This window comes from Pezoporus flaviventris, unplaced genomic scaffold, assembly GCF_033815535.1.
Source record: "Pezoporus flaviventris isolate CSIRO_AGI_PZ_B2104156 unplaced genomic scaffold, CSIRO_AGI_Pfla_v1 ptg000057l, whole genome shotgun sequence".
NCBI lineage: Eukaryota > Metazoa > Chordata > Aves > Psittaciformes > Psittacidae > Pezoporus > Pezoporus flaviventris.
Genome location: NW_026892605.1, coordinates 2,882,120 through 2,894,629, shown reverse-complemented (window position 1 = coordinate 2,894,629; position 12,510 = coordinate 2,882,120). Strand labels below are relative to the sequence as shown.

Sequence of the window (12,510 nt, the reverse complement as noted above, 5' to 3'; positions counted from 1 at the left end):
TTCTGGGTTTGCCTACAGCATCAGGAACATGACACAGTCTCCTTAGTTTGTCTGGCGAGTCTTATGGCAGGTACTGACGTTTAGCAGCAGGGCTGTTGTCAGCTTTAGCGTTCAGCTCTTAAAAGGAAAAGGTCAGATTGATAATGTAATACACTTATGCAAGAATGTGAAAGCAAGCATCTGTCTATCTTTAAAATTCATAGTTTTCAAATTAGCTGGGTCAAGACTACTTGTTAGTGCTGTCAGGTACACAGAAGGTGGAGACCTGAATGAAAGGTTGCTAACCTCACATAAAGGTGGGTGGAAACTCTTTGTTTACCACTGTGAGATTGGAAGAAAAAATCATGACACAGTTTTCCTCTCATGTTACATGTTCTTGGTTTCAATTTGATTGTCAATATTCAGTGCAAATAATAATGCAAGCGCTCTAAAATGCATGTAATCATACTTTTTATTTACTGTCAGTTGGTCACTGTCCAAGAAGGGGATAGCAGGCTTGCTGGTACCAGCTAAGCAAAGCAGAGAAAGATGCGTTTAGGAATTAATGAGGTGCTTTAAATAGTGCTTGGGCAGGTTTCTAAACATTTAAGAGTGCAGAACAGACCACTTGGGCAGATGGCCACAGTGCAGGATGATCTATTCAGTCAGTGTGCACTGGCTCCTGCAGACCCACTGTTGTGCACATCCTTTGTTTCAAGCCCGCTGTACCTAGTCCTGCCACAGAGAAATGGCTGAGGAGGCAAAATGACTGAGCAGGCACTGCATTCGGTATGGTTGGTGAGTGCTGTTGGACTCCCACAAACCTGAGGCTATTCCTGTTGGTGTTGTAGGAAATGGGGCTCTCCATGCCTGCTGCATGGGGAGAAGAGCATGACTGAGCTGGCAGTGTGCACAGCCGTGCTTCTCTCCTCATGACACATGCACAGAGGGCAGTGGGAACTGGCACAAGGGCCCTTTTCAAATGGGAGTAAGATGGCTTAAGATTTTTGTCATCATCTTTGTTTAAGCTGAGGGAGTGATGTCAGAATTTGGGCAGTGGAGAGGAACAGATAGTGATAGGAAAAAATAAACGGAGAAAAACAGAAGCACTGGATGGGGGAGGGGGGGAGGAGGAAAGGAAAGAACATTCAGTTTCCATTTCAAAGGCCAGAGATATATCCCCATCTGTATTTGCTGCTGAGCTCTTTCTTTCTCCCTGTTACTTTACGCCCTGTCTCTTCTGAGCTATCAGCAGTGACAGCTTTGAAATAACTAAAAAAATGGATATAGAATCAAGTCCTTCTTTTTGCATGAACTGTACGTTAAAGAAAAGCCAATTCCCTAGTTTCATTGCAAGTAAGAACAGCAAAATTAAACCTGGATTACCGATACACTATTACCTTCATTGACCTGTTAGCTTGGGACCAATAAAAAGACCATTTTAGTTTTCTTAATACTGGGATTTTTTTTCTGATTCTGAAGTCTTCACTTAAAGGTAGAGAATTATTTTAGGACGTCTACATTCTAATTGATTTGCCCTGTAATACAGCTTTACATTTTTTATAATTTTCTCTTTCAGTTAACTTTCCAGACATTACAACTCTCTGCAGAGGCAACAATCAATACACATAACCCTGACTTATTTGTAATTGGAGAGAATACTCTAACTGTAAGTGACAGATAAGTATATTTTTTCAAATTCTCTATATTTTACTAGTTTAAGGTGATAATATTTAATTTTCAGTGTCCTTTAGGAGTACATGGCAAATTACAGACTCTGATGACATTTGATTACATTGAAGTAATGTATCCTTTTGGCTATAAACAACCTCACTTAAGTTACTAAAATATTTTATATATAGCCAACTGCTATATAAACCAGACTTAGAATCTGCATATTTCAGATAGCTTGTAGAACTATCAGCAAAATTCAGAAACTTCTGAAATTTATTTAGCTTCCTGTTCATGGAAAGATCAAAATTTGGACTTCTTTCTGAAACAGAATTAATTGTTGTACATGAGTGAGTTCTGGGAAACATTTTCACAAATCTGATTTGTAGTCTTACTTCTGTAAGTGCATTTAGTTTGATATTTGTAGACAGATGTTTGGCACAGGTCTCCAGCAAATATCCTTAACTTCATTTGTAAAAATATGTGGAGTATTTTTTGCATTTGGAATGGCTGTCATATGGACACAGCTGATCTCAAAAATATCTCCAAACAACTGCTTTATTAGTGTAGAATTCTTCTTCCAAGGTTTTCATCTACCACATACAAACATAAACAATACGTGAAGAATACATTAGTGCTATCGTGCTGTTGTAATATAAAGATACATTGTTCTCTTGGCCTATCTAGGAAGGAGTGTTCTAGAGGAACACTATTCCATTTGTAATATGGAGTTTAGATTTATTTTTACAGGATTTACCCGCCTGCTTTATCCATAGAGATAACCAAGGCCACTGAAGACCAAAATGCAAGTTAGTCAAATCTGTGAGAATGTGGAGCAATTCATAAGCAATGGAAAAATCAGTTAAATATGTACACAGGTAGTTATTGGTTGATCTAGCTTAATGCAGAAATAAGAAATTGTTCAATACTATTTTTGACATTGTTTCCTCATGGATCACACAATTTCTTGTGAAGAACCTCTCAACAGACCTATTTGTATTCAGGGAAACATCCAATGCCTGAAGAAGAAAAGAGAATATGTGTGTAGCTCTGGAAATAATGTGATGGTTTTTGCAGAAAAATTATATGCCTGCATTTGAAGTGTCCTGAGTGTCTCAGATTTGTGGCATGGTATTATTTCTGCTAAAGGATGAAACTCATTAATACACAATGCACAATACACAATTAATATTCCAATTAATTGCACAGGATGTTTGGGTCATAAGCTATGTATTACTAGGTATTTTTCCACACTTGATGCTGCCAAATTTACATTACCAGCAGCTCTGTTAGTGATTTCAGGAAAACCAGAATTTAATTATTCAAATGACTGTTGATTAATTCACTTGACAAATAAAAGGCAATTCCTCAGCCAGCCATTGAAACATCTGCAGCTGGGACTTTTAGAGCTCTTAGCTGAACAGATCCTGAAAGTTATCCACAGGGCTCTTAAGAAACACAGTGGCTTCTGGTGAGTTTTACAGCCTGATTCTTACTCAAATGCTTCTTTCCATTGAGAAGTCTTGGAAAATGTGCCAGCTGGTGGAGTTATGCTCTTCCTAGGGCAGACAGTTCGCTTTGACACTGCAGTAATGAAGTCAGTACCCAGCACTGCATATAATTCTTGTGACAACAGTGACACCCAGTCTTTGCCATTCACACTTTCTTGGGAACAGGACAGTGCAGAAGCGACAGTGCAGAAGCAATCTGAGTTTATTTCCCTCCTTACACTGTTATTTCAGACCAGGGTGGTAGGATTCATTGAAGTTAAAATCTACATTAGTCATCCACATCAGAGTTAGCCCTTCTATAAACCCTAATCTGCAGAAAGGCAGAAAGAATAGGTATTTCTGAGGTGCAGTTCCTCTTATCCTAAAGACAATTTTGAAAAGAGTAAGTAGGGTGAATTAGGTCCTATAAAAGCATGTCCTTCTCCATTGGAAGCTAAGGAACCATACTGTGTACATATATATATATATATATATATATATATATATATATATATATATATATATAAAACAGTAGATGAGGTAAATTGCACCTGTGATGTCTTACTGACCACAGTTTAACTTCACAGACGATACTTGTTCTTGCACATTGACTTACCTCTCCAATAGTTCCACTTCACTATTAATCTAATGGAGAAAGCATTACTAGGCAAACTGCACATACATATGATATTGGCTGTCTAGTTTGGATGAGTTGGGTTGCTGTGTAGCCAGATGGATTAATATTGCCTTGTTATGCTATGTGGGAAAGCTGTTTAGGTACCTTTGCGTAAAAGCTTTCAGATTTTTTCCAAGTTGGAAAGGACTGCCAGCTGGAGGACAGAACATTAACCTGCTATAATCATCATTATGGCTATTTGGTTAGAAAATACACAAAGCCATCCTGCCTCAGTGAAATGAATACACATAGCCACGCCTAGCACAACACTGGAGCCTTCCAGCAGAAATGACTTAAATCACTGAGATGTCAGTCCAGCAAGTTTCCCAGAAAGCTTAAGATTAAATTACACCAGACAAATTCACTGAGCAAGCAACCCTGAGAAAGTAAACCAGTGTGACTTCTTTCATCATGTTTCAGGAAGGAAAAAACCTTCATGCTAAATGCATGTCATTCCAAGATTAAATCCAAAGATTTGACAGTTCATAAATATTACAGCAATGTGTCCCTGAGCAACCATGTTATACCCAACTATGTAGTTGGTCATACCCAATACAACTAGATAGGGTATCACCTGAAAACTAACTTCCAGACACCATATGCTGTCCTGGGAGCTCTCTGGTATTGCTTGTTCAGGAAGCGTATGTGTGCTAGAAAGACTTCTGACTTGTTTGACCCATACATCTTAACAGAAAAATCATGCAGTTCTCTCAGGAGAACACAGATTAACATGGAAAGACCTAACAAGTTGTTAGTGGCTACCCAGAAGGTAGGGACAGCAGGCAGAGGAGGCACTTGCCCAGCAGGAGAGGAGAAATTTCAGCAGTTGCAGTGAGTGTATGGTGGTGTCTGGCCTCCATGATTAGTGTTGCCTTCTGCAGCTGCCCACCACAGGTAATAGGCTCTGACAATGCTCCACTGGAAGTAGGTGTTCTCCACCTGATGCAGCGGAAGTCTGTTTTGAGCAGATGGGGCTTTACACCAGCCTATTCCCCGCCTGCATGTAAGCATGTCTGGCTTACCTAGTGATGGTGTGTCTGGGCACTGTAGAAACATCTCTGAAAGACCTCCCGTTACTGGAGAGGCAGAAAGCTTGTAGGAATACATTGCTTCTTTGCCTGTTGTTTATGGTCAGGAGTGATGAGGGCCCCTAATCCTGAACTGGCACTGCCATGTGTCATAGTGGTGCAACCAGGTACCTGCAGACACCAGTGAAAGGGCTGTAACTGCCTGTTGTGTTCCAGGTGTTGATCCTGGAATGTGTGCAGTCTAGCTATGCTTGATTAGTGAAGTATTTGACTTACAAATCCTACTTCATATGCAGTTAACTTTAACCCCTAATGCACAATCCCTCTGTTTTCAGATCCCAGTTACAATAATGAAGCCAGATGAGAAAGCTGAGATACCAGTTGGTGTTGTTATTGGCAGTATATTGGCTGGACTTCTTCTGCTGTTAGCATTGGTTGCTGTTTTGTGGAAAGTAAGTAGGTGTTTATATTATTAAAAAGAAAAGCAGAGGGACAAACGCATTTGGGCTGTTTTCTTTGGAACTTCTGGTTGCTGGAACAAAACTGCAAATGCAGTTTGGTGGTATGAATAATACTGTATTGGCATCACACCCTTGATGGGAGCATTTAGAAGGGCTTTAAACATCAAAATTCTGAAATGGGTCCCCATAGAAATTGGCAATGCGAAGGTGATAAATGATTTTTCAATAGTTCAAAACAGGGGCTGTGGCATTGTTCTTTCTTTTTGACACTGCCTGCCTCCTTCTGTAAGTCTCCAGCTGGGGTCTGAACTCCCATAACATTCCCAGTGGGCAAGGCTGGGGAACAGAAGCAAGGAAGGAGAAGATATACACTGAGCAGAGAAAAAAAGAGAATAAAGAAGGGTGAGGACAAAAGGTCATTTACAAAGGATACCAAGATTAGGAGGAGAAAGAAGTTCTTCCATATGCCAGGGCATTGGTGTTTGAGGGGCTCCTTGGTGCTCCAAGGAGATGCTGGCATCTTGGCAGGGAGTCAGCTGGCTAATCAGCACTGCTGTTTTGACATTTAGTTTCACCAGGCAGGAGTTTAAGGCCAGCTCCTTTTATTTTAGAGTTAGGAATTGTCTACAAATCAAACACTGTATGTGTGTGCATGTACACATACGCATTTCTACCACCACACTGTTTAGCTTAGCTGAGTAAAGTAACCATCAATGACTTACTGTGATGTGGTGTTATTTTAATACTTCTCACAGCTTGGCTTCTTCAAGAGACAGTATGAGAAAATGACACAGGATATAGAAGATGTTGATGAAATTACAGAACTAACAAAGGACAAAGACTGAAGAAGATGAGTTACATGGATAAAGAGATCTGAGCCACCAACATTAATTGTGATCCAGTTGCTTCTTCAGCTGGAGTGCCTTAAAGCTTAGTAACATTTAAACATTTTTAAGAAAAGTGTCTTTTTATAGATGAGAATATTTTACAAATTCTACTCTATTATAAGAGTAACTGCAGGACAGTTTGTTGGTTGTTTTTTGTTTTTTTTTTCTCTTTCTTCCCCCAAAATGATTTATAGTGCCTTTTCTTGGAAATTTTTGCCTTTTAAACAAACTTAGCCCTTAGAACTGGCAGGTCCGGAGTTTACAGTAACATATTGTGCCAGCAGTCCTTCTCCTCATCCACTGCAGAGTGAAACAGAGCAATTTATTTCAGATTATTGTGGAATGGCATCAGTTCGTAATTCAGTTGACAAGTACCATATGTGTAAAGGACATTTTCTATTAAGTTGATGATGAATGTGTGGTGAATACTGCTTCCAGACTGGGAGAAGAAAAGTCATTTTTTTCATTGACTAGCTCCATCCTTATTGTCTTAGAGAAATAATTTGCACCAGCAACCCTTTGTTTTAACTAATCTATAAAGTGGGAACTGCATATGAAGATGCCTGTCTGGGTGCTACAAGACAACTGGATGGGCAAACTCTTCCAAAAGTTCACTGTATTCCTTGCACTAAGGTCACAACTACATTACTGAATATATTGTTTGGGGGAAATACTGCCAAATAGTATGTATAGCTGCCTTCTGCATACTTTCTCTCTGAGAAAAAAAAATATTAATTTCATAATTACAGCATGTTTTCTGAATGTTGTGATTGCTTTTCAGACTTAAGCTTGAGAAGCACTACCACTACTGTTACACTGGGCTTTAAGCTCACAGTCCCTCTGACGTGAGTTTGGTTAGGTATGCATAAATAGGGAAGACAGTCAAGATCTTGCATTTCAATTCTGTAATGAAAGATTCTGCAGGACTTGACTTAAAGTACGGAGTGAATTAAAGGGGATGATCACTGAGGAAGTATGTGCATTAGGACAGGGGATATTGAAGATCTAAGCTCTGTAAATTGTTTACTGCACTTGTTTCTTTAGCATCTCAGTGCCCTCCAGGAGACCAAAGTTCAGTATAACATTCTTACCTGTCACATTTTATTTGGTCCCTCATGTTCATGCCATGATGAAGTTAACTTATGTTTTGTACATTAAAGTACTGTAATGCTCTGGAAGGAGCTCTGAACACACCACTTGGGTGACTGTGTTGGTTACACACCTCAAGTTTATCAGGTGCCATTAATGCTGCTGGTTTTAATGAAAGCTCAGTCTTAAAAAGGCACATGCTGTAAGACTGATAACAGGGAAATTGGCATTTTGGCTGCCTGTCTCTCTCATGGCTGGCATTTATGCTTATAATTGATTGTGAGAGAAGATGTGTGTTTTGTCTTTATGTACACTGCCATGCAAGTGAGATTGTTTCTAAATTACTTGAAGAGTAAAACATTTAAATGTGCCTGAATCAGAATCCAAAGTCATGTTTTCTTTCCCCCAAAACTAGATTGTAATTATGCTTAGGCACCTTTCAGATTATTTTCTGAGGGACTCGTCAAAAACTAGTCTTGCGATTGTTTCAAAGTTTTACTCAGTTTCTTTTGATCAGTAATCAGTTGGGAGCCAACCATCTCTTTGGCAAATAATAGCTTCATTTGCAGTGACAGCTGGATTGTGATCAGTGTACTTTTATATGAGTTTGGGATTTGTGTTGTAGCTAAGAAATGTTATGTTTTGGGGTGTTTTGTTGTTTAGGTTTTTTTTTAACATTTTGAAAAACAATCCAGATTCTAATCTTGACTGTCAAGCAAGACTGTTGCCATCAGTTGAGTTTATGCCCAAAACAATTATTTTAAAAGTTAAAAAAAAAAAAAAAAAGTATGCAGCAATTTCATTCAGCTAAAAAATAAGCTCCTGACTTTATAATTATAAACCCTGAGGGCAGATGCTCTGAAAGAAAAGATAAAAAATTGTCTGCCTCAGTTCATGTATAAACTTGTGTGTGGAAGAAAACACCCTATACCCCTATGTGTGGGAAGCTCCTTCATAACCAGGGTCATGCACTGCAGGCCCAGAGGGGGAATTTCACAACGCAGCAGATGGCAGCATCCTTCACTTCTGGTGCCGTCTGCAAGGGAAATGGAGGTATCCAGCCAGATTTCCTTCTTCGACCTTCAGTGGGAGGTTCAGGTCAATATCTGACATCCATCTTTTTTGGGGATTTTACAGTTTATTAGTTAGGTAGCAATGACGCAATTCACCAGTCTTCGCTGGGTTTGCTTTGTCCCAGACATGATTTTCCCCCAGCCTGAACACAGTACTTTTTCCCAAAATAAAGGGAAGGCATAGAAATAGGTAAGGTTTTTGTATCCTAACCACTTCAAGTTACTAGTTTATTTTTCTTTTACAATTAATACTTAAATGGCTAGTTCAGTTTATGTAATGGTGAGTTTATTGCACTTTTAACTTGGCACAGCCACAAATAATGCTGGAAATATTATGTATATTTTGTATTATGTGCAAGGGGTTTGTTGTTGGGTGTTGTTTTTTTTTTTAGGTCTACTTTTCTAAATCAGCATTTTACAGGTGAAAAAATATTCTAAAATGCTGAGCTTTGGCATGTGCTCCCGTTTGTGCTTGCAGCAAGAAAAGTCAGGAATACCTTCAGCAGACTCAAGTTGGATCTGATTCTGGTCTTGAAGTCTAGTTGCTGACTTCTTGAAGTACTAATCAAGTCCAAATCAGACTTAGTTCCATATGAGTACATGTATAGATTTGGGATGTACAAGAACATTTGTAGTCAACTGACTTCTAAAACCTAGCATGTAAGCTCTATGGGAGCAGGGACTGTACCACTGCAGTGCCCACCTGAGGGCCCAACAGTGTTACTACAATAAAAACAAGAATACTGCTTAACACAGACTCATTTATTTTTTCAAACAGCACCCTAAAGAGAAGCACGGCATAAAATGGGGCCAAATATGTCTTTGTTCCAGTAGCACATAATGAAAATCCTAAGGGGATGACTCTGCTAGATATACAAAGAAGCTGCACTTCACGCCTTGATTGTTACAGTCATGAGTATAACACTACTGGTCAGCTATACTGTAGTCTAAGTCAGTTCACAGTAGTGTAAACTATCTATATTTGAATAGGTCTAGTTGAATAGTTGGTGTTAAAACCTTACCATGGTCAGGTCTTCCTATATACATGGGGTTATCATCACTGGCATCTAAAATGACACTGCATTTTGCCATTCTTATGCCCTGCACTTTATAATATGTACAGAATTGGTCACCAGTAGCATGTCCTGTCCCTGTGGTAACACAGGGATGTTTTAATTACTGCTGAGCAGTACTTACACAGAGTCAAGGCCTTTTCTGCTCCTCACACCAACCCACCAGCAAGCAGACTGGGGGTGCACAAGGAGTTGGGAGGGGACACAGCCAGGACAGCTGACCTCCACTGACTCAAGGGATATCCCACACCACATGACATCACACTCAGTATATAAAACTGAGGGAAGAGGAAGGAAGCGGAGACATTTGGAGGGATGGTATTTGTCTTTCCAAATAACTGTTATGCATGACAGAGCCCTACTTTCTGGAGATAGCTGAACATCTGTCCAACCATGGGAAGCAGTGAATCAACACACTCATTTGCTTTGCGTGTATGGCTTTTGCTTATCCATTAAACTGTCTTTATCTCAGCCCAAGGCTTCTTGCTTTTACTAGACCAGTTCCCTTCCCCATCCCACCGGGGGGGCTGAGTGAACAGCTGTGTGGGGCTTCGCTGCTGGCTGGAGTTAAACCCTGACAATGTAGTACCCTTTATATCCGAAACTGAGGTACAACAAAAACTCTAAAATCAAAAACTAAAGAAAATGAAGTATGAAAATGAATCTCAAAATCTGTAGCTACTTGCCGTAACTTTTTATTGTGTTTAGTGTACATAGTTTTAACAGCCTCAGAATAGCCAAGTTCTATCTTGTAAGTCAACATTTCTGCCCTCACTTGTGATCAATTATTAATATGCAATCACAGGCTTTGCTGTACTAAGTCTTTAAAAGGTATTTGTCTCTTTCTCTTAAAGCAGTCAAAATAGAAGTTTTAAAACAGACCTGCATTAGGATGCAAACATTCATACCACTTGATAAGATGAACTTGTATGGTTGGTTTGACTAGTTTGTTTTTAAAGACAGGCCTTAGGTACTCAAATTTCTGACTTATAGTCATCAACCTATTCTTAACTCTCTCTCCTTAAGTGCCTCCACAGGACACTTACTGGAAGAGCTCCAGTGAGTTTCCAGAGCTTTTTAAGAGGGAAGGGGTTGCACTTTCTGCTTTCACACACAGTTTCACTTTGTTAGTAATTAGTTCTAGCAGTTTTTTCCTTTAATATTTTTGATGGAGCAAATAAATGCATTAGTTTATAAAAGTACAGATTCTCTGAACGGCTGTGGGAAAAGCGAGGTGAGGGAAGAGCCGAAAATCTCATTTGAAGCTGAGCAATATAAAGGCTTCATTGCTGAGTGCGACAGTGACACTTCGGTGAGTGACAGCCGGAGCCAACGCCTTTATTTCCCAGCAGAGCCAGCACCTGGGCAGGCTGGGAGCGGCTCCTACCGCACAGCCGTCTCTCGGCTGCCATCTCCTGGGTAGGCTCCTCATAACACAATCCCGTCACCCTCCCTGTTTTATTTCCTGACCATCCATCAGTAACTGTTTTCATAGCATGCATCAGGCTGAGCTTCTCTTGAGAACAGAGCAGAATAAAAGATCGAAATCAGGAAAGGCAATTCTTAAAATTAAGCTATGTTGAGATATGGACGTTCTGCCAGAGAAAGGGATGGATCAGTGCATTCATATGTTGCCAGCAAAGACCAAGACTTCTCTTCAGAAGGAAAAATTCTCATTCTGAAGACATGCTCTTCCTTTCCACAAACACCCCTCATCTGGGAGATCGCTACAGGATCCTCCGGTCCTAAGCATCTGGTCTCTGGAACATCTGTCTACATCTGGAGCCACCACCACCTCTGCAGCACACTGTGACACACCTGGGAGAAACCCAGAGAAGTTGGGATTACCCCTCCCCTCCCAACCCCCATAGCCAAGGCAGAGAAACAGCTCTCATCCCAGAAAGCCAGGACTGCATTCATTATATATGGATTTGCAGCTGCTTATCATCCCACTTGTGGACCTCACCAGAACACAAGCTACCCCTCATCTGCAGCCTAGTCCTGCATGTATGGAAACCAGGACATGTGCAGCTGCATCCTTCCCTGACACGCAGTCAGACACAGCTGGGATTCATCCCCTGGCCTGGAAATTTGGAAGCACTTCTGGGTCGCTCCAGACACAGCCTTAGGCAGCTATCTTAAGAGTAATCTGCTGTTTTACAATAATACCCTAGCAGAGAGAGTAGCCCTACAGAGGGAGCCAGTACACTGAGCTCGAGGCATGGACTTAAAATTTCAGTGAGATACATTTTACCTCTGATTATGCACATCATCCCTCCTAAGGGTATTTCCAGTTCGCTTTTAGATGCCAGCTGAAGAACCCAAAGTTACACAAGACTGATACATCATTGTTCCAGAACAAAGCACTACTTGCCTCATGCACAGCTAGGGACACAAAATGACATTTCATTGTTTTGACCATGGCAGTGTACACACATTGTAACACTCAGCTGTGACTCAGTACAACATGTCTTCCATTCATTGTTGCTGGTCACTGCGGGGAAGTACACAATTATTCTTTCCCTTCTTTTCTGCACCCTCCTTCCCAGCTGCATTGCTGATGGAGAAGGTGCACTTAAGGTCACCCTGGAGAAATACTCCAGGAGGCTGCAGCAGTAGAGAGACACTAGTGCAACACAGGAACTGCCCTTGGTCACAGGGGCCTGAGTATAATTTAACGGTTTTAATACCACTATTTTTCTGTATAAGAGCACAGCACCAGTATGCAAGCACTGCACAGGTTTTACTTCATTTATGAACAGTCCACTACAAGGCAAGCTAGCCATTTATTTTTGTGAAGTTTGTATGCTAATTAGTCGCATAGTAACAACAAACATGAACATGAGAATATGAATACCAAAAATGGCAAAGTTTGTGTATTTATTTCTTTTCTAAAACCAGAAAGAATTACTTGATAGTTATGTCCTGAAACCAGGACATACAAGAACTGTGTATTCAGGATTCTGTACAAATGTCATTCAAATAGCAGAGGGCTTCCCTCCAGCCTCCAAAGCAAAGGAAAATTCAACTTTGAATTTGCTCAGCTATGCTTAGATAATAAGGCCCACACTGTCTGGAGGCTG

The 12,510-nt window shown here is 40.4% G+C and overlaps 1 protein-coding gene across 2 annotated transcripts in view; it reads left to right on the top strand.

Moving 5' to 3' along the window:
• ITGA2 (integrin subunit alpha 2) overlaps positions 1 to 9,105 on the top strand; it is a 70,619-nt gene extending 61,514 nt beyond the window's left edge. For both annotated transcript variants that reach the window (XM_061469400.1, XM_061469401.1), the window contains 3 exons: positions 1,559 to 1,648; positions 5,180 to 5,296; positions 6,061 to 9,105. In XM_061469400.1, the coding sequence (XP_061325384.1) occupies positions 1,559 to 1,648; positions 5,180 to 5,296; positions 6,061 to 6,150 (297 nt within the window). In that variant the 3' untranslated portion in view covers positions 6,151 to 9,105. The remainder of the gene's footprint in view (positions 1 to 1,558; positions 1,649 to 5,179; positions 5,297 to 6,060) is intronic.
• The last annotated feature ends 3,405 nt before the right edge of the window (positions 9,106 to 12,510 follow it).